General features: G+C 36.8%; 1 protein-coding gene across 3 annotated transcripts in view; it reads left to right on the top strand.

Moving 5' to 3' along the window:
• TJP1 (tight junction protein 1) overlaps positions 1-22,099 on the top strand; it is a 159,288-nt gene that overhangs the window by 7,616 nt on the left and 129,573 nt on the right. For all 3 annotated transcript variants that reach the window (XM_027657588.1, XM_027657583.1, XM_027657584.1), the window contains exon 3: positions 1,909-2,041. In XM_027657588.1, coding sequence (XP_027513389.1) covers positions 1,909-2,041 — 133 coding nt within the window. The remainder of the gene's footprint in view (positions 1-1,908; positions 2,042-22,099) is intronic.

The following is a 22,099-nucleotide window of genomic DNA, read 5'->3' as shown; positions in this document are numbered from 1 at the left end:
TTGTTTTTTTTTTTTTTTTTTTTTTTTTTAGTTTCATTAAGTCTTAAGTATCAGAAAACATTAAAAAAACTGCAACTTAAAGAAATGTACATTTGTAGGTAAGGCCCTAGAATAAGTGGTTTGAAATGTAGTTCAAAATAAGGAAAAGCTAAGTGCAGCTTAGAGCTGTTAAACTCTTCTACTAAGGAAGAAGTCTAATGTACCATATGTTTAATTCATCAGAGGTACATGTGAAGATTAGTTAACCCAAATTATAAGTAATGGAAAAGGCAGCCCTCAAAGATTTTCTGATTTTTCTGGACCCAGAGCACAGAGTATATACAGTTAGGTACATTTGCATTAACTTCATCAGAGATGTTTGGAGAGCTCAGCAACAGAAGACAGTGATACAATAGAAATGTACTATCACTGTAAATGTCATTGTCTGTGGAACAAGGTTGAGTCTGAGGAGTTGTCTTTCTGTGGACGTTTGTCTTGTTAATGCTTTAAGACATTTAGCAGGGAAACTTGTGTTTTTGATATTTCTGTTGTGTGAACCAATATGTTACTGTAGTAGCCAGGGCATATTTCTCAGAATTTAATCCATATATGATTATACCAAGAAATCTGGTGGAGTTTCAGCAGGAGGTTTATAATGTAATTAAAATTTCTCAATATTATGGTTATGTTTTCAGGTAGAAATTTTTATTTATCCTTGCAGTTTAAAGTTTCCAGGAAAATAACCCAAGGGGAAAAAGCCATCTAAACCAAATCACTGTGTTATCAAGAGAACTTACAGCAAGCAGTTCGTGTGTGTCAGTGTGCATGTGTAAAAACCCCAAAAAATCAGGCATCTGAAAATGAAATACTGATTTGGTAGTCACAGCAGTTCAACAAAAAAATGAAAGGCTTTATTTTTATAAATTGAATAAGAGATTTGAAAATATTTGTTTTAATTTTCACCTTTGGATATTGCAACTTCTTCTCCCTAGCCACCTGCTATCCTAACCGTGGCACTGTGTAGCCTCAGGAGTTTCACTAATCAAACAAGTGTATTCAGAATGTGGTTATTGTATCTTGTGCTTGGAATTTTGTATTTCAAGTGTTAAGCCAGTTTTTGAAGTCTTTTATGGCTGCAGTTGAGAAATTAATGAAACAAGTGTCAATCTGGACATTCAGAATTTTATGTTTGTAGGTAATTCTTAGTGAATATAGTTGCTGGAGTACAGTTTTCCTTTTTCTAACATGGTGTCAGTCTGACCAGAGACTATTTTGTGTTTCAGATATTGACCTGACAAACCCTAATACACTTGGTTAATTGTTAACCCCACTTAATTCTCCTCATTAGCAACTTCCAACAAGCTCCTCGAAATACGGATTGCTTACTCCAAATATTTTAGTTACTGACTCCCCTTAGGACTATGTGTAGGTTTCAGTGTGATGAAAGCCCTTATAAAGTGTAGTTCCTTAATATATTCCCCCTATAATTTTACCAGCTGCTATTGCTACTCATTACTAGAACAGCTGAAGTACCATTAGCACTCAAAGTGATTTAACTGACAGCCATCAACACGTATCACAGAACTCGAGTTTCCACTGAAGTAGCAGAGAAAAATATTCCTTTTAATTTTTCAGAAGTTAAATATATTATTCTGTAATCTATCTTTTGTCTGATTCTTCTCACTTTTGTACAAACAAGGTAACTACAGTAGGTTTTTGACAAAATCTGCAAGTGATCTGGACTTGATGGGATCTAGACTTTTGTGGACTAATTTTGGCACTTAGTGATTGAAAGCTGAAGCTTGGAGTGGCATTCCTTCTGTGTATAGCATGGCAATGTATTTTTCTTTGTAATTTTTTTACTTAAGCAAAGGTGTTCAATAAAAATGTATATCCTTTGTCTGATACGTGGCTCTTTTTGTTTGGCAGGGTAACTCCATCTTCTGAAAACCCTAATGGTGCTACCTGTAGTGTAAGTCAGGGAAAGCCCTCTTTAAGAAGAATAAAAGGGAGAATACACAGAAGCAAAAGTCTCGATAGCATTGATTTCTGTGAATTCACTGTAAGTACCATATCTTTTACATTTATCCTAGATGAAGTTATGAGAATCTTGTTAATAAAGCAGTTTCCTTCTCGCATTGAGTTTACCTATTTGTCAGATTAGAAAAGGTATTCTACTTAATAATGTTTTAGTTGTGTTTCTACACTGACAGATGTTAAGAGCAGAAATGTTGCTTGTATTTAGTATTAGTAATGCACAACTATATTCTTCTTCACCAAGAGTGAGATAGAGATTTTTATGTCAGATTTTAATATTGCTGCCTGCATAAGATGAAGAAATTAACTGAGTCCCATAACTGGAAATGGAGTAAATATGAAAAATGAAATATTTTTCAAAATTAATTTTTATATTTAGATTTTGGAAGTTGCATTTAAGCTAAAACATTCTTTTTTACGAAACCTACAAAATTATTTTAGTTGTGTATGGCTTTAGAAAAGTAATAGAAAAGGAAACAAATGTTTCTAAAAGATGTGTATGCCTGTAGCACTTGAAAGCTGGTATCACAGATGATATGTTACTGCAGTTAAGCAGTACTGGTATATACTTCTTTTTGGTTGGGGTGTAGAGTTATGTTACAGTTTCAGAAACTTTAGTGTGATCATGGTTTAAGAGAATTTGTATAGGTGATGCTTTAGAGATTTTGCTGAATTGAGAGAGAAAAATTAAATACATTTTCACCCAACTTTTAATTCAAGAGGATCTGTTTACATCCAAACAGTGGAAGCAAATATATTGTTAATAATCAAAGAGTATAGTACATGGGGGTAGATGTCCTGCTATTTATACTGTTTACAAAATATTAGAATTAGTCCTAAACACAGTATGTTTTCAAAAACTGTTTACTGAAAACCCACCAAAACCTACACGTCCCAAAAAACTGAGGGGAATTTGGTAAAAAAAATTATATTCTGATAAATTAAAAGAATGTATTTTTAAATATTGAAATAATGTCAAAGAATATGTTAAATTATAAACTGGTTATTAAATATGAGGATGAAAGAGCTAGAAAATATGTGCTGTCTTTAAAATGTAGGAATCCATAGTGATGTGGAGATATTGTCTGGCATTACATTGCAATAGAAACAATATCACTAAAATGTTCAGATGGGATTTGAGGAATCATCTTTGTGTAAGGCAAAACAGTGGTTTGAGTGTGTGGCATCTTTCGGTGGGATGTTTTTTACAGATGATGCCAGTAGCATAATTGGGATTTTTTTCCTCAGGACAGTTTTGTTTCTAATTATGAGGTCTTGTAGCACTGTCTTTGGGACAAAGAGTTTGTTGTTTGCTGTTCAAGGAAGGAATGAAATTACTTGCAAGGGTTTGTGATGTTGTGTGGTGTCCAGCTGCCTCTCTGCAGCACTGGGTCCCATGGCTGGGGCAGTGAGCAGAGAGCTCAGGTCATGCTCTCAGGAACTTGCTCTGCCTCGTTTCAAGCTGGCTCTGGTGTGTCTTTGCTCACTGTTGTCACAGCGCTGATCCCAGGGTAATCACTGCTCTACTGACGGTTAGAAATTCCCAGAGGGAATAAAATTTGCTTGAGCTATATGGGTTGTCTTCTGTGTGGTCCTATTAATAAGTTTTATCTAAATCCATCTCTACTCTTGGGGCCTTCAAAGAAAAAGAGATTATAGCCAACGGTAAAAAGAATTCCTTGCATGCCATAGAACCTTTGCAAAGAGATTTGAGACAGATAATAGTGGGCAAGTCTGTATCAATAGCATACAAATGTGTAGAGTATGTACATGTATAAATTCATACATAAATAGCTAAGTATTGATAATTAGGATCAAGAAGAGAAGCTCACTTTTTATTTGAGGTCTCATGTTAAAGGATGATACAAGTTTAAATAACTAAGCACACAAATCAGTTATAAATATAGATTTTCTTGCTGCTACATAATTTAGAATCACACTGAAATATTTCTTGATACTGTATAATGGTAGTCTTATTGTTCTAAAATTGTGATTAAAAATAGATCTAAAGAAATAATTGAGGAAATTAGTATGCCTACATCTTTCAAGAGTGCTCTCAGAACTGAACGTTTTTCATGTTAAGCATCTTTTTCTAGTAAGAAAGCTCAGGCACTGGCAGACAGAACAACATTAAAAATAAAAATTAAGAAGAAAATGGACTTTTTTTGAAACTTTCTCTTTACAACTGCTTTATGCTTTAGTATATTTGTTTTATGCACAACAAAGATTAAAAGTTTCACATTTATATATGTAGATAACTTATATGCTGACAAACTCAAAGTAATTTGAGCATCCAGTGAACTGTTGGTTTCATTCATCATGTAGGGAGATTGAGATCCATTAATAATTCTGAATGTTGCTGGATTTCACTTGAGAGTAAGTAATGCCTATGTACATCCTGATATTTTTGCTAAACCTTTTGTTCCCTATCACTAAGCAAATTCTTACTGAGAATAAATCCTAACAGCAGAGAGACATAAAAAATAACTTCTGCTTTCTTTTTTCCAAGTGTGAATAAATATGTCCTCAGTGGGAAAGTTCTGGATTTCCATGCAATATGCACATGCAAAAATTCAATACATGAAAATGGTGTATTTACTACTTTACTGTGACTTCATTTGAAGCAGGGGACAAATTGCAGGAACCGCATTAAACTGGGAGGCTCATTAAAAAATAGAGTTAGTTTTTGCAAGGGAGGGGATGACCAGCGAAAAGAGCCTTTTACATGTGTAAAATTTCAGCAGAGGCCAGGTAGGGACTACCATGGTTGCCTTCAGAGAGTTGTCTGAGGCAAGGTGATGCTGCCAAATTTCTTGTTCACTGCAGTTACTAAAATATGAAGTTTGTGATATTAATGGCTTTTGTTTATACCTGTGGCTCTTAGTAATACACTTAAGAATGCTAGATAATACACCTAAGAATGCTAGAGAGGTCATTGCCTATAAAACCTCATTATCGGATGGCTTGCTGCTGCAGTGACTATTATTAATTATGATTATTAATGGATGTCAATCTCGTTACATGATGAATGAAACCAACAGTTCACTGAATGATCAAATTACTTTGAGTTTGTCAACATTTAAGTTATTCATGTATTTAAATATGAAACTTCATCTTTGTTGTGGAAGCCTCAGGTATTTGGATGCCCTTGCCCTGGGAGTGTTCAAGATCAGGTTGGATTAGGTCCTGGGCAACCTGATCTAGTGGGTGTCGTCCCTGTCTATGGTGGGGGCTTGCAACTAGATGACCTTTAAGATCCCTTCCAAACCAAGCAATTCTATAATTTGTGTGAGACTGTCAAAGCACACAACTCCCAGCTGGTGCGTTTCATGCCTGTGTTAACATCCCATAGCTGGCTCACACGTATTAAGCTCCCAACACCCTTTTAGATGGTATAAGTTCTTTCTGATTACAAGTGGTGGGAGTCTGCAGGAGTGCTGACAAAATCTGAGTTTTATTTCTTAGTGATGCCTCTGCTGTCTTAAGTGGATGATACTGGGGTTTGTAATAGTGATGCCTCTTATTACCATTTTGCTAAGGCAGCAAGTGAGAAGATAAAGTGAAGTTATATTAAGCCACAGAGTGATAACACAGCAACTCCCTTAAAATGTGTGTCCATTTTAAACTTTTTGCACTCTTTTTCTTTCCTTTATCCTCTCCATATATTAGTAGTACCACTTCATCAGATTAGGACCTGTTCACACAAACTAAGTAAAATCTGTTTTATTGCCCATCAGTTCTTCTTTAAGGAGTATTGTCATGCTGTGTTATCCCAGATATTAGCCCTTGAAAAATGCAGCTTTAGTGGTATATATAAAAACAACCTGTATTTTCTGTTCAGTCTTGGTAAATGGTTATTTGCAACCCAAAAACGTTGCCAAACTCCTAGTCTACACTGCAGAAAAGGGGAGAAAAGATAAACAGGATTATCAGCTCTTGGAGAAAGATGTGAAATAGATACCACCTTGTAGATTGAGCTTATTGTACTAATGTTCTGTTACATCCATATTTTAATCTTTATTACACTGAAACAAACACTAGCTTTGCACGAGCTACTCCATACAGCAGTAGTACTTCTGAGTCCAATTCATTGACAGGGATTTTGTTGTACTAGGCATTGGGCAAACACAAAGTGTTTACTCTCAAGGACCTTACAATCTATTTCTAATAATAGGTAAGACGCGACTGACCTTTGATTCTTTAGCTGCATATGGCTCTCAAGCTGTTCAAGTGCTGCACTGATGCTAGGGCTTCTGAAGGTCACGTTGGGATGCAGGTGCGTTTTGGGACTGCCCTGCCTGAGAGAGCACTAGGACTCATCGCCCTCATTTTTGTGTACATCTCAGAGGTGTATGAATGACTCTCATGGTTACTGACCGTATGACAGATTTTGTATATGTCTTGTAGCATTACAAACACTGACCACCACTACAATGTGTAGATACGGAGAAGCTGTTTCCTTCTTTTCCTGTGAGACAGTGCTGATGTTTTGTGGGAATGACTGAAAGGTAGACTTTGAAAAATTTTATAAGGAGCTCATGTTATGAATTTTAGTGGCGATTGTATGTCTAAGATAGCTTCTTTTTCATTTTTAGTTTTTTGACTCTTTGATTTGACTTGAGAAATTAGTAAAATCAGCACCTTGAAAAGTATGTGTTTAAAAGAATATAGATTTAAGACTTTCCTGCTAAAATCAGCCTTTGTGGACAAAGGAGCTCTCCTTGGAAATCAGAGCACTGCAGTTATTTCCAATATGAACAATTCCAGTGCTGGAGGCAGCTGGTGCCAGCCTCCTCTCACTAAATGTGCACGTAGCACAGGTTCAAGTTAACCTGCAGCCACAGCAAAGCAGATAATCTCAGTGTACTTCCACTTGCATCAGGGTGCAATTCCAAGGAATAGTTTTGCAAAATGTTACAGAAATGCTGAGTCTTTTTTTTTTGCTCCCCCTTTTCCATTCCTTTCTAGTTTTACCTTTTTCGGGTACATTGTTTTGTCTCTTCTTGCCAATGAAGTGAATTTGGCTTGAATCATGGTGCACTAAGACTTTAGAGGTCTGTGATGCCAACTTGCAAAGTACAGAAGTAACACAGTAGGGTAGGAGATTACCCAAAAGAGGAGAAAAGAGAGACTTCAAAATACAAAGGACAGCCCAAATAAAGCACTGTGGAATGCACAAGGTGGAAGAGGCAACAAAGGAACAGATAATCAGAAAGTGATAGTTAGCTAATGTGTGGTTACCTTCTTTAGAAAGGGAACACATATGTTCAACTAGAACATTAATATTTAGTTCACTGTAGTAAGTATTGTGGCATGGAATGGATATGGTTTCTTGTATGGTTTCTTGCAGAGGACATGCAGAGCCTGGGTATTTCTCTGTGTGCTCACCTGCTCTCATTACCAGGATGGAGTGATTGACCTCACATGCTCTTGGGGGGGGTGTGCCCAGCATGTTCTGTGTACCAGGAGATGTGTGTGCTCCCAGTGCTTGGGAAGCAGCTGGAACTGAGTGTCTGCATTATTTTGCTGCCACTGTTGTTATGAGCAGTTTCACATGCTTTGTAATTTCCAATGAAGTTTCAAGGATGTCTGGAGGCTTTGGTGATTAACGGATGTTTGTGATGACATCCTTATTTCACTTCCCCAGTCTATTTGGTAGATTTTTATAGCATTTAGCAGGCTGAAGAATCAATTTATTGTTGGAGATGTCCTTACCAGTATGTTGGGTTTGAGTAGCCCCACTCCCCCAGTGGACAAATTTTAGTGATCAAAAGAGAATAGTGCATTATACAGCTTAACTAGTTCGTAGAGCACATTGCTGAGCAAGGCAGTTCAGTCTGTACTGAAGAGCATGGATTTATTGCAGTTTCTATTTAATTTCATCTAACCCAAAATCATCCTCCCTTTGAATCATATTATAAATGGCTTTTGAGGTGGTAGATATTATTCTGTAATTTGATTTTATATTTTCATTTATCTTGAGTTTTCCTACTGAGTATTTTAATTTAATATGTGTATGTGAAACTAGAAAAACGATAAATGAATAATAACACAAATGATATGTGTCAGACTCAGTTTCTTAGGATGGAGACATAAGAAGGCTGATGTTCTTTAAAAAGTCCTAAGGTATTCTGATAATCTCTGTAGATGTGGAAGGAAGAATTCATTAGCACAGCTGGAGTCTTGTGGATGCCCTTAATTTTTTACTGTTCAGAGAAGTGTGGTTGTTATGCAGCTGTTTCTGAGAATTAAACCCTCTCTAGTAGGTTAGACTTGCTTCATGATATTGTTGTACTGAAACTCATTTATTACAATAATTTCATCTCTTGATCGTTATATGAACACAGCATTGACATTATACAGTAGTGTCAGTTTTGACCAGTTTATTTTACCTGTGATAGTTTAAATAATAATGAAAAAAAAAAGAATATTTAAGCAGTTAACACATTTTACAGTTGTTAATGAAATTAATGTACTTTACAGCTTTCTTTTGTATTTTTATTGGTCGAGTATATAGAAAAAAGGCAGAAAAATACATTTACTGGTTTTAATAAATATAGCTGATAGTTTTAAATAGAAAGAAAAAAGAGTTTAATTGGAACAACTTTGGAAATATAATACTGATGGAAAGAGAATAAAAGTGCAGGCCTTTGATCCAAGATTACATCTCCTCTGGGGAAGAGGAGTATATTATCAGCATTGTTTATTCTCTCATCTTGCTTTTTATTTAAAAACAAATCCAAAGTTTTATGTAAGAGCTATTCTAAATGTCAAGGCAAATTATTATATCTCAAGCATAATACTAGGTGAAGCTTATGCAGCCTTAAGATTAACCTAGGGATGTTAACCATAAATGAACAAGTAATTTAATTTGCTAAATTCTGAATTGTGATTGACCTTGATTTGTGTTTTTGAATTGATTTAGATAGATTGATCTGTGTTTCTCAACAAATTCAGTGCTCTAGTTTAAATCTATGAAGGATGTTAACTCCATAATAGACATTATTATACTGGTGACTGTGTTTACATTTAATTTTAATTAGAAGTACATTTTTGAGTGAGTGCATGTTTAAGTTATTTTCATTTCTTCTCAGAATAGCATTATGAATTGGGGCAGATGGAGCTAAACTGAAATACTCTTTGGCATTTGTTAGAGTAATACCTGATTGATTACTCCACCACCATTATACTTGGCATATGACTGTGACTTGTCAGGTCCATCATTTCTTGAGATGTCAAATGATATGTAGGCCATTGTGCAGTTTGTCTTTAAATTACATAATATCAGATCCTCTTTGTGTGATTGTGTAGGATGCAACTGTCATTTATTTAGTCTCAATATTACAGTGCTCATGGAGTTACCCTCCAGTGAAGTAAAGCCCCAAGGAGGATGAGGGTCCAATTGTTTGTCCTTCCGTTAGCCCAAGGATCCACGGAAGCAGAGATGATTGAGAATGACCACTATCTTTGCTTTTGAGATACCTCTGAGCTTCCTTGAATATCTTAATTTCTGAACTGGACTGTGCGTCCACGTGATGATCAGCATTGTATTAAGGTAAATTGATGAGATGACTCAGGGAAAAGAATAACAGCCATATAAATATAAGCTTCTTTAGATTAATGCTAATGTAATTTTTTATTTCTCTGAAAAATCAAGTTTTCTTATTGTAGGTTAGATATCTTAATGTTTTGTTAGGCATTTATGTAGTAAATAACTGTTTCTGCCCAAAAGAAATTCATGTGAGTGAATCTAAACTGACTTTGAGTCAAAGCACATTTATCTTTCATGACAAAAATTCTTCACAAATTTATTTCTAAAGTAGAAGTTAAGATTATATTGCTCAATGTATTATCTTGTTATTGATAGATTTTATTTGTTTGACCTCTCTCCACTGTTATGCTCAAAGACAGGCAGGCTTGTTATATATGAAGAAGCAGAGACTGCAACAATTTCTATTGCAGGCTCTCAGCCTTGTGCTTGAAAATAGCAAATAACAGGAGTGTCAGTATGAGCGGCTTTTCAAATATATCACTAGAATTTATATGCTAGTAGCAAGTCTGTTTTAATTTTTTTATTAGGTTGTTGGGGGTTTTTTTGGGTTTAGGTTTGTTGGGTGTTTGGTTTTTTCTGGCCTTCACCAATTCTTTGGCCTTACCATCACTGTTTCCCCTTTGAAACTAGAATTTATGAGTGATTGATTCTAAAGGCCTTTAAAATTTGATTTTTATTATTAAGCAGAATGTGTTCGTTTTGTTTGCAAAAACTGCGTGGAATTTTCTGTCATTAAATATTTGTCTAATGGTGGGCACCATTGGCAAGTCTGCAAAAATATAATAATTTAATGGAAATAATAATGATCCTATAATGCAAGTACAGTCAGCCTCAGCATGCAGTCTTTGGTGGGGACAGAAATTTTTCTTGCTGCTTTTTCTAGCAAAAGAAATTGAAATGTTTCCTGTGACCTTCAGGCACTTAGTTTCTGTTACTGTCTCAGAAACAGGATCCCTTGATCCATGCCTGACAATACTACAGAAGGTTAAGGATGGAAATATTAGTATTCCACATGCACTTAAAACTTGTTTGTGCACTGAAATGAATGGAAGAATATTTTCCTCCTAAAACAGGGGAATTGATCTACATGAAAAATCAGAGTGTAGTCATAACTTATGCATAAAGTCAACAGCCACAATTATGATTAAGGTCTTCAGGTTTTCAGGAGATTTTAAGCCACAATTTCAAGTCACTAAGTGGGATTCTCTTAAAGGGCCTGTCCACTGGTATTCACATCAAGTAGGATTTCAGTCAGATGGGTTAGCTTGGTATGGAGGTACTTTTGGAGTATTCGAGAGGAACATGTACTGGTATATTGGTAAATGATGCAGACAGAACATCTGCAAATGTTGCAGTAATACTCAGCTATATTTTGATAAGCCTGAAAACACACTTAGCCAAATATTAAAGGAGAAGTTGAGAGGTGAACTGGGCAAGATCTTGAAATACATTTGGCCTCCCTAGAAGGTCTTTTGAATTTTATTTGTTAATTTTTTTAAAAAAGTTACAATAGAAGAAATATTAATCAAAGTATTCCATAAGTATTACTGAGATAGTCCAGTCAGAATTGCCACCTGCTCCAAAGTAGGACTTCACAGAACTGTGTTATATTTCTTTCCTTACACTTAGTTACACAAAGGCATGAGAAGATAGGGTGAGTTCCCAAATAGCTGCAGAATTCCCTGTTTTAAACTCAACCGTACTCAAGTTTGTCTGTCACTATCCAGATGCTGTTATGCATATCTGTCTGTATAAATTATATAAAAATATAAATGTACATGTATTATATATACACACATACATGAACTTTGCATTTAATATGCAAAATTTTACTGGTTAAGGTCACTTTTTGTCAACATGAGCTCTACATAAATTTTTTGAGTTTTGTTGACTAAACTCTACCTGTCACATTATACTGTCTCTGCCAGTAGCAAACATCTCCAAGGGCAGGGCCTGACCCTACACAGGCAGTCCTTCAACAACAGTTGTAAAATGTCATCGTCACCCTGTCAAGGTCTGCTTTTACCAACTTTATTTCCTTTGCTCTCTGGAAGTCCCAGTGGATGCTCAGGAACATGTCATTTATCACTCAAGTAAAATACTGCTTTTTAAAATATTCTTCACCATTCCAAGGAATTCTCTTCTAGCACTTTTCCCATCTTTCTTGTCCAAATGGCTGACGAGTGTGCCCAGGCAGAGAACAAAGGAATTTACCTTTAGCAGATGGTTTATTTTAAGAGGATGCGCCAGTACTAATGTAGAAGAACTGACAGGATGCTCTCAGGAATAAAAAAAAAAAATTGAAATATGGGCTGTAGCATAAGGTTTTGCTGCAGTCACTGCAAAAATATTAAAGAAGAGTGTTGTTAAAATAATGGAAATATAATTGTATGCATTGGAAGTTGAAAATGAGGTACATTGCACCCAACACCCAAGTCTTTAACCTAAATGCAGAATAAAATAAAAAAGATTGATTGTAAGCACCTTGGAATTCAGACTGCATGAATTTGCAAAAATGTCATAACAAACTTCTCAGAGAACGTGGGTTTTTTTAGTCCAAAGAAATTTATTTTTGAAGACTAGGGCTGTGAATGGAAAACAAATTGTTTATAAGCTGTGCTTAGACTGAAAAAAAGAGTTAGACTGCGTTAATGGAATAGGGCAGTTAGCGTGGGCTGGCTCATCGTTCTTGCAGCAATAGACACACTTTTAGTTTGCAGAGATTCTGGTTTCTTTTGGCACAGATGTCCTTTTTGTCCTCTGGCACAGTTTTCCTTGATTTTTGAAAGAAATATTGGATGTTTGTTACTTGTCTATATCTAAGAAGAGCAGCTTGCTTCCCCCACTGGTATAATATGCCTTTGCGTATTGCTCTGCAGTATTCTGTGAGGGAGAATACAGGGCTGGATAACCTCTAAAGAGCAGCTGCCTTTGGATATTTGGCACTGTTATTAGCAATATACTATTGGGATCACAGGCTCCTGTAATAAATTTAGCAATCTTGGCTGCACTATCATTATACTTATCTAGCACCCCTCAGAGCTAGAGAATTTGAAAAGTACATATCCTATTCTCACTGTAGTGAATGCATGAATAGGAAGGAAGCAAATAATAGTGTTTTTATTTTTATGAAGATTTGACATTTAACTTGATATCTACTGACTTCTCCAGCTGTGTGCTGTGTTGCCTTTCACTGTCCTTGAGGACAACCGAGGGGAAGGGGGCTGAAAGGCTGGCAATGACAAAAGGCAGAAATCAGCAACGAGAAGATGTGCTCCTGGAGCTGCCCAAATGTTCAGAAACCACAAAGTGCTTCCTCAACCTGCTTGGAAAGTAAGTCAGGAATAGACAATACTCAAATCTGAGCAATATGCTTTTCAGTGAGGTTTTTGGCAATTCTTCACATAAAGTGAAAATAATGAAGCCACTGTGTAATGTGGAAATCATACAACATAACCGAACTATAAACACGATTCGTATTTTCCCCCTCTTAGGAAGCCAGAGTGTCTTATAATATTATAATTATTGACCTGACTCTGATAATGTATATTAATATGCTTGTCAATCAAAGCTTCACATCAAAGTTGGATGCTGCTCAGGTAGCACTTCAGCTGGCCCTCTTTAGGCATGTTTTTTACATGTGGACTGTAAAACGCAGCTTTGTGGAACCATGATTTATTTACTCTGACAAGATAGACCCGTGAGCTCCCAAGTGAACAATCACTCAACAGCTGCTTGAAAACTTTTCACAATTTATAAAGGGATATGCAGTCTATATTATTTCATTCTTAAACATGTGATCCCTGTGAAACTTGACTAGCCAGATTAACCAAGTTTGACTTTCTTGGTTATCTACCAGAGTTTCAATGACCAGAGAACAACATGGCTTTTCCTTTCTCTACCTACAAGGTAAAGCAGGGATGGCCTAAATCGGGCTTTTTCATATTGCACCACCTAATTAAAGGATCTCTCCAGTAACTAGACACAGTATTTCCTCTCCATTCACTTGCAACAGTTTTGGGCACTATAACAAAATAGCTTTGGATACCTGGATGATTACTACAGAATCAATCAAGTACTTCCTAAGCAGTAGTAATCCAGGGATGCATCAGCCTGAGCTGGCCTGCCTTCATTTCTCCACTTTGTAGCAATTCTTCTGAATGTTCACAGGCCAACTAGAATGAGATCAGACACATGCCCAGAAATATGATGTGTTAATCCCCAAGTTTTGCAGCCAATACTTTGTGATCTCATATTTGCATTATTAATCTCTGAAGGATCTGCTTCATGGATTCAGATCTGCTCCTGTACATTCTCTGAGGGGCTTCAAGATGGGTCCATGAAGAAATACAATTTGGGATGGAAAACAGACAATTTTTTAGAAGTAGCGCAAAACCGGGAAGGTAATGGATGAGTCAGGAGGATTTGTTGGACTTGATTCCAACCATCTAAACTTCCCTGATAGGAGCTTCATTTTTTCTTCAGCACTGCAAACTTTTCCATTTAAGATGGTACTTAGAATGGTGCCTGCACTCTATGGAGTGCTCATATGAGTGGTAAGACACAATTTGCAGTGTTATGCATCTTCTGCTGATACTGATACTGTCTGGTGGAGATGTACCTGTATGGGCAGCAATTGCAAGTGTAAAGTGTCAGCAAAGCATTATAAGTAACTTCCTGCCAGCAGAAATCTTTCTTATGAATTTTCTGATTCTGCTGATAATCTGGGATTTTCAATATGAGATTGTGTTCTTTTCAGACCATACCTTTAAAAGGCATCTTTAACAAACTGGTGGGGCCTAACAGACTATGCAGGTTTGGGATGAGGCATTAAGTGTCCTTCACTAGATCCTGCTTCATGACTTCCAACAAGAAGAGCTGAAGGCTAGTTATATTTGGTCCATTAATGGTCTTTCTTAGAGGTCACAGTAGCTTTTACATTAATGCTTGCACTGTTTGTCTTCTCTTTCTTGTTTTTATCTTCAGCTTTTGTGGTTATTATTATTCATATTACAGTAGTACTTAGAGCACCTTGTTAGCATCAGAGTCCCACTGTACCAGATGATCTACAAACATAGAAGAAGATTGAGTTCTCTAAGCATCAAATATGTTAAAGTATGTTAAAACCCCACTAATATCATGGCCAGGCTTCGCGAACGAAGATTTGGGAAGGGCTCTACCCATGTTTGTTGCAAGTGTGTTGGTGGCTAAAAAGGCCAATATGAGACAGGCATGTCCGGTTGCAAAAGGTACAGTAGAAAGACTCCTTAGATGGTAAATTCTGCAAGGCACGATTCTTTCTGCATTGTCTTTTCTCCTTGAGAGTGATCCTGCGTGCCTTCTCAAAAGCATCAGCAGCGTTATAGATGGTGTGTCTCCAGACCTCCCGATTGGAGGCCAGAGTAGACCAGTTATGGTGATCAATATGGCCAAGGCTGAGATGTTGTTTCAGGGAGTCCTTGTATCTTCTCTTCGGGGCTCCTCTCATGCAGCAGCCGGTGGCAAGTTCACCATAAAGCAAGATCTTAGGGAGGCGGTGGTCCTTCATCCTGGAGACGTGCCCTGCCCAGCACAGCTGTGTTCTCAGCAACATGACCTCAATGTTTGTGACTGCTGCTTGTTCTAGAACAGATGTATTGATCACGTAATCTGACCAGTGGATATTTAGGATTGAACGGAGGCAACATTGATGGAAACGTTCTAGGAGGCGCAGGTGGTGGCGGTAGATGACCCAGGATTCAGAACCGTATAAGAGAGTAGTCTGCTGTCTAAAACCCCTCTAATAGAGATACATCAGTTGGAATTAATAAGGTATAAATGGCTTATCACCATGGTGGTAGTTTAGGTTCCCCTAAATTTGCCTCAAGACCCTGGGTGGAACTATTAAATGTTTGCTCTTTTACCTCTCCACTTTGTACAAACATCCTTAAACACTAAATGTTCAGCAAATCGAGCACAATTTGTCTGGAAATCACTTTTAGTCAGGATCTGTAGTTACTCCATTGTTACAACACAGACCAACCTATACTGCCCTCTCTGTGACTGTTCTAATTAAAAGTGGAAGTAGATGCTCAGCATCCCAACAATGGGGAAGACCATATATAAGGATATTGGAATGGAGTTCATTGAAATGAGATATTGTTGGCAGACCAGAGTCAATGAGTAGGATAAATATGGGACTGAACAAAGCAAAGGTGCTGTAGGGGAACACGTGGAAGGAAACTCAACCAGTGTATTTTTGCTCAAAGGACACAGTCTAGAATGGTTGTTTAAAGGTCAAATGTTCTTAGTAGAAATATCAATGAGTAAACACCTCTAGTGAAATAAACTACATTTGAGAGGAAGAGGACTAGTAGTGGCTCTTTTTAAAAATATTTGCCCTTTGAATGGAAAAATTCAGAGAATATTAGTTGTCATAATTGTATGACAACAATGTATTTTAAAGCTATTTTGGGAAACCTAAGTGTCAGACAAACACTGTGTTCACTTGTAATTGGGCAGGGAAAGCAGACAAATTTCAGCAGAACATTTGAAAATAGAAGTGACCATCTCTTATGCAGTTGCCCCTGTTTTCTGGAGTGCAGAGAAGTGTTCTCGGACAGTTCCTTGCTGCTGAGGAACAAGATGACCAAGACAAGAATGAGTCCCATTAACTGTTAGTTTTTACGCTCCCTGACTAATGAATGAACCTGATTTTGGTCGTGCTTTAGAGTGCCACCTAATTAAAGATGATAATTGCATCTAAATATTACCTGTGGAGATCTCAACATTGATAAGAATTGCCATCTTAGCAACTGCTGTTATTAGATATACTTATGAGGCCGGAGGTGTCAGAAATCATTCTCCTACCAGAAGAGTCTCTGGGACCTTTCTGATTGAAGAGGTGCTAAGGAACATAGAGGAAAATACCAATATGTATATTGGAATTCTGCTGCAGTTTACCTGGCATGGAGAGAAACGTGCTACGTAAACTAGCTTGTAGGCTAAAGTCAGAGGTGGACAGTATTTACCATGATGCTTACAAGTAGAAACCTAAAGACATACAAAAGTTCCAGAACCTCTGGTCTAGTCAAAATATCTCTGTCTGCCACCTTTCCTGTAGGTGAATGAAATAATTTCTAATTATACTTACACAATATATAAAAATGGTAAGTGAATGCAGAGATGTATGCCTAATTGAAGGGACTTTTAACCAAATGGGATGGAATATAACAAAATCCGCCTTTCTGTTAACACAATGCATTTTCATAGTCATTTTGGAAAAACACCAGTAGGGTGCATAGTTGGGCTGCACAGTGATGTGGTGTTGCCATTTACTGTAGTTTTAGTCCAACCTTTTTGATGTATGTGGTGAGGGTTTTTTAAGTTGTTCTTCCTGGTGAATATTTCATTGATCTTCCCTCTCTTGTAACTGTGGGGACAGCTTTAGAACTTGGTCATAGTATATACCAAAAGCTCAAATGAGAAAGGACAAAGAAAGTGTCAGACCCGAAAAGAAAAGTGAAAGAAACTCAAAAGCTCAGCCCCTATGCCTTTTAAGTCACTTATGACTCACAGTTTTGACTGACTGAACTTGGCAACATTTGTGGTATTTTGGGTTTGTTTGTGGAAGTCCATAATAGTGGGTTTTGTCATCCTTTGTATTCAATAATTCAACACAGATTTTAGTCTTTTAAATCATTGGAGTCCTTGAGATCTTTTTCAAGAGTGAGAGTTAGCTTTGAATTACTTGAAAAGTATTATTAGATAGATTATATAAAGAAAGCATGATCTCCTTTGGAGGTTTTCTATCCTGTAATGAGGGGCAGAAAGCCTGGGAGCAGGGCCAGAAGTAAGGAGTTGGCAGGGACCGTGCCTCCTATAGAAAAGGGAAGGGAATTTAGAGTCTAAAACTGAGCAGAGAAGGAGGTGGAGGAGAATATGCCAAAAGCAGGGTATGCAGCTTTGAGGAGAAGGGGCAGAAGCAGTGGGAAGCAAGGCACACTGTCAGCAGCCGTTTGACCAGACCAGACTGTACCAGCTCTGTCACAGCTGGAGTCAACCTGCATGTGGTCTCAAAGCTGCAGTCACCTGCACTTGTCCTGTCCTTAGGGACAGCACTCTGCAGAGCTGTGTCCCACATCAGCACCTTGCTCCTGCCCCTCACTCCATTGCCTTGGTACAGGCTGGTGGCTGCACAGCCCCACAGCTGTCAGCCTCCGCGCTGGCCAGGGCCTGTTGCAAGCCTCTGACAGACCTTCTGCACTGCTCGGGGTCCTTTACGTAACAGAGGGCTGGGAGAGATGGAGGAGTTCAGCCTTGTTTTGAGTGAAATCTAATTTAGCTGCTATGATAAGTCAGCAGAAATAACTCAGTATGTTCAAGAGTTTAAGTGTTTAGTATGAGGGTGAACCAACTGCAAAGCTTGGCAGGGTCCAAGTACTGAATCCCAGTAAACTGTTTTTATTAAGATTGAGTAAATTACAAAAATTAAAGGTTTGACAAAGATTTTGGAGAAATTATTCTGACACTCCATCTAAACTTGCTTTCTACTCTTTGATTAAACTACTTAAAATGCATTTGAATATAAGGTAAATAAGACTTTTTAAAGAAGGTATTAAAGTATTATGCAGTAATATTGTCTTATGCTAAAGATTCTTTGTGAAATCAAGTTATGTCAAATAAAAAACTTCAAACAGTAATTTTGTAGACTATCCGAGCTCAGATGGTTCAGATAGTTCACAATTTAAAGAGTAGTATTGAAGGGATGTTAAGGTACCGTTAAACTCCTGTAGACTGCTTCTCAAAATTGTGTATGTTTTCTACAAAAACCAGGCACTGACATTTAGTTGAAGCTGTTTGATTATTGGCAGGACAGTGCCATAAGTAATAGAGCTGCAGTAATTTCAAGTGCAGAAGGAGATCTGTCCTGGACCAGTCTCTTGATACAAAGGTAAAGACTTTAAACACAAGGCTCAGTTTTCTCCTTTTTGATTTTTTTTTTTTTAGATTTGCTCTATAAATATTCTAGATCAATTTTCAATGGACAATTACTTCATGACCCATAGTGACAGTTTCTCTGACTTGCTCACTCATACTTTGCTTTAGCTATGATTTTCGGTATATATACTTAATCAAACAAATGAACTTACAAAATAAGTAAATAATATTGTATTGTAATTCAGCCACCTTGACTTTGCTTTTTGACCTTTTTTGCATGTTTGAGTATTTTTTTCTTCAAAAGACATGTAAGAAAATCCTGTAACTACTTTTGGAGAGCCACCCCAAGCTTACTGTCCTTCTAAGAACCACCAGTATCACAGTCCGTGAGGGACCATGTCAAGTGGGTTACAGAGCATATCATATCCATTGTTGCTTTCACAGCTTCCCTTTGAAAACAGCTGAGACATACCTTATGTTAATACAGTAGTGGCGCATAGTGGTTTATACACTAGATTATGCCTATTTTTTCCTTCTTTCCTTTATTTTTAATGATTCCACATTTCCTTATTAATCTTGTTACACTTTTAGCGACAAGAGAAACTTCAGATCTTGTGACAATTCCTTCACTGTGCAGCTCTGACAACTGGAATTTAGTGTCTAAATTAGCCTAGCCATCTTTTCACAATTGCGTGTAGACTAAATGTAAAAGTGATGTAAATAGTATTGCTATGTCAGTTTGAATGCAAGGAAGAAATGAAGTTTTAAGCAGGAAAAGCAACTAGAATTAATGAGACAAACTGTCTTTTAGCTGATACCACTTGTAACTTTGCAGATGTGTGTTTGTGTAAGACATTAAACAAGGTATACAAACCTCACAAATATGGCTTAATGCTGAACCCTATTATAAAGTTCTTGAAGAGAATGCTTTACCAGAAACGAATGTGCACGATAGGAAATTTATTCTGTCACAAATAGCTACTCATAAAAAATAAGTAGGATCTGAGAAACTAACAGAATTTGTTAGTATATAGTCAAGCATTTTTATTAAAAAAAAAAAGTAATATTTCCATGGGGAAGCCTACTGAAGCCTTCTAGTAAGGGCCACTTGCGTTTCTTCTCATATGGCTGCATTTTCTCCCATTCTCTGAATCTTGTGCTAATTAGCCTCCTACCTGCTTTTTCCCCGATGCCAGTTCTGACTGTCTCACACCCTGTTCAGTGCTTGAATCCCCTTCCTTCTGTCTTTTGCTGGCTGAAATCCATCTCTCTGCATGCTAAATATGTTAATTAATTTTCTCATACACTAGACTGATATATAAACCTGTTTTATTTAATCACACATATTGATTGCATAGTTTCTTACAGAATACATGTACTTTCATATATGTTCTGCAATAACATGGGAAAATTAACTTAAGAGGCCATATCTCCAAATATACATTTTTCCATTATGCCTGGAAACTGCAGGTATCAGTCAACCAGAAATGCATCTTGCAGCAGTCCATCTCTGGTTGCATGTCTGCTTCCCCTGTCCATTTGCAATGCAATCGTAATCTTCTCTTTGAAAAAAGGGAAGAGGAAGTTATAATAATAGTGAGCAGTGGGATGATATTGTAGAACTGCTCTGCTGCAAAGTACACTGCAGAACAGTTGAAGGAATTTGTATAGAATACTACAGTGCATTTGAGGTTACATTGTCTATGTAAGGGATCATTAGGAAATGACCACTTTGTCCCTAAGGAAAGGTACAATCTCTCCTAATTATCGAATGCTCTATTTCAAAAGAGGTTAGGTTAGGCCTTAATCCAAGGTTTTAGTATCTTTTTCAAGACTGTTGACAATGTTTGTATATTCTTGAAATGCAAATCATACCTCTGTTGTATACATACAGAAGAGGTGAAGTTTCTGCCCTGAAAACTTCATCTGGCAATGAAATGAGTTCCATAGGTTAAACAAATTTAAAAATGGTTGCTCTTTTTATGATTTTTTTTAACTGGCTTTTGGAAGTTCAGATATTAATTTGTTAAATCTTCTTTCTAGTAATCTGACACAAAAATCTAATCTTTACCCATCATTAGAACATAGAACTTTGTGCAGTTGCAGTCCTTTTTCTTTGTTAGAAGTGATTTTTCTATGCAATTTTGTATCTTTCCTCTAGACCTGCAGTTCCCATTTTAGAAGGAATGACTCATAAACACAGAATTGAGGTGAAGACCCATTATTTATTCTTTGAGGAAATTATACTGTTTCATTACTATTCTTCATTTGGTTCCCTGTGTATCTTAACACTTTGTTATTTTTCTTTTGGCACGGTGATCAAATGTTTCTGCTGAGCTTTCTGTCATTAAATCAATGGTCACAAAATGTATTTGGTTTGATACAACTCATTTACAACTATCATGCTAGAACTTTGCTTTACCTGGTATTTTTGAACATTGGGTTTTATTTGTGTTTACGTTGCCTATTCAGCTTGATTTTTTAGGATTTCTGAAGGTTTCATGGCATTTTTGGTTATGACTTGACAGTTGTTTTATGTCACCTGCATATATCTTTTATTTTTCTACACATTACTATTCCTAGGAGATTCAGTCAGAAGTGTGGAGCAATTAATTGCCATAGTAAAAATAAACCGTTTATTTTTTATTCTTCACTTTATATCCACATTTTGACTTAATATGATAATTCCCTGTTGGGCCAAAATATGCCTTCCCCATTAAGGAAGAGGCAAGAGATCTAAAACATTCCTGTGCTACTGTAGCACAAGAGGATAATTCTGTGAAAAGCAGAGGTTTTAAGTATTTTATTTATCTTGGCTAGCCTTGAGTTTTTTCATGTTTTAAAGGATTGCGCTGTATATTCATTCAAAGTGCTAAGGAACAATATATTGCAGTATTTTTTATTTCTAAGAAATAGGTTTTGCAACCAGCAAACCTGTAACCCTGTGCGTGCTCTTTACAAACACAGGGACATCCAGAACCAAAGTGAGGCATCTTGCTCAATAAGGACATTTCACCATCCCACTGGCTTTATTTCTGCAACTCTACCACTTACCTCCTTGCTTCAATAGAAAAGAAACTGCTAATAATAATATAAATGTGGAGTGAAATAAAAAAATACCAAACATGAATTGAGTGGAAATCTTTTAGTTCAATTTTGTCAATGCCTACTTCTACTCTTACTTTGCTATTTTTATCTGTTGCCATATAGTGTTCAGACTTCATTAGTGCTATTTTGCTTCACTTTTAACAGCTTTTCTCTAAATCCATTACTACTCTAAATGGGATTGCTCTTTTCTGATGTCCAAGAATCTGGTGGGAACGCTCAGAAGTGGATTGTTACAATTTAAAATTGGAGTATTGCTCTCACTAATACAGAGTTGGAATGCTTGGTAATCACACCTTCCTGACAGACGTGAACAAAGGTGTGTGTTGAAAAGATCTGACATTGAGTTTAGAGAACAGAGAAATAAGCTTTTACGTATCCTTCCTTTTTTGTGGTCCTTTGGAATGTGCTTTTGTGGAGGTGTGTTCCACAGAAGAGAATGCAGTAGAGTACCTGTACGGTTACTGAATTTTCCAAGATTTCACAGAGAATGCCATGTCTGTAGGC

This window comes from Corapipo altera, unplaced genomic scaffold (assembly GCF_003945725.1).
Source record: "Corapipo altera isolate COAL_440 unplaced genomic scaffold, ASM394572v1 308, whole genome shotgun sequence".
NCBI lineage: Eukaryota > Metazoa > Chordata > Aves > Passeriformes > Pipridae > Corapipo > Corapipo altera.
Note: the sequence above shows the minus strand (reverse complement) of the source record. Positions and strands in the feature narration are given on the sequence as shown.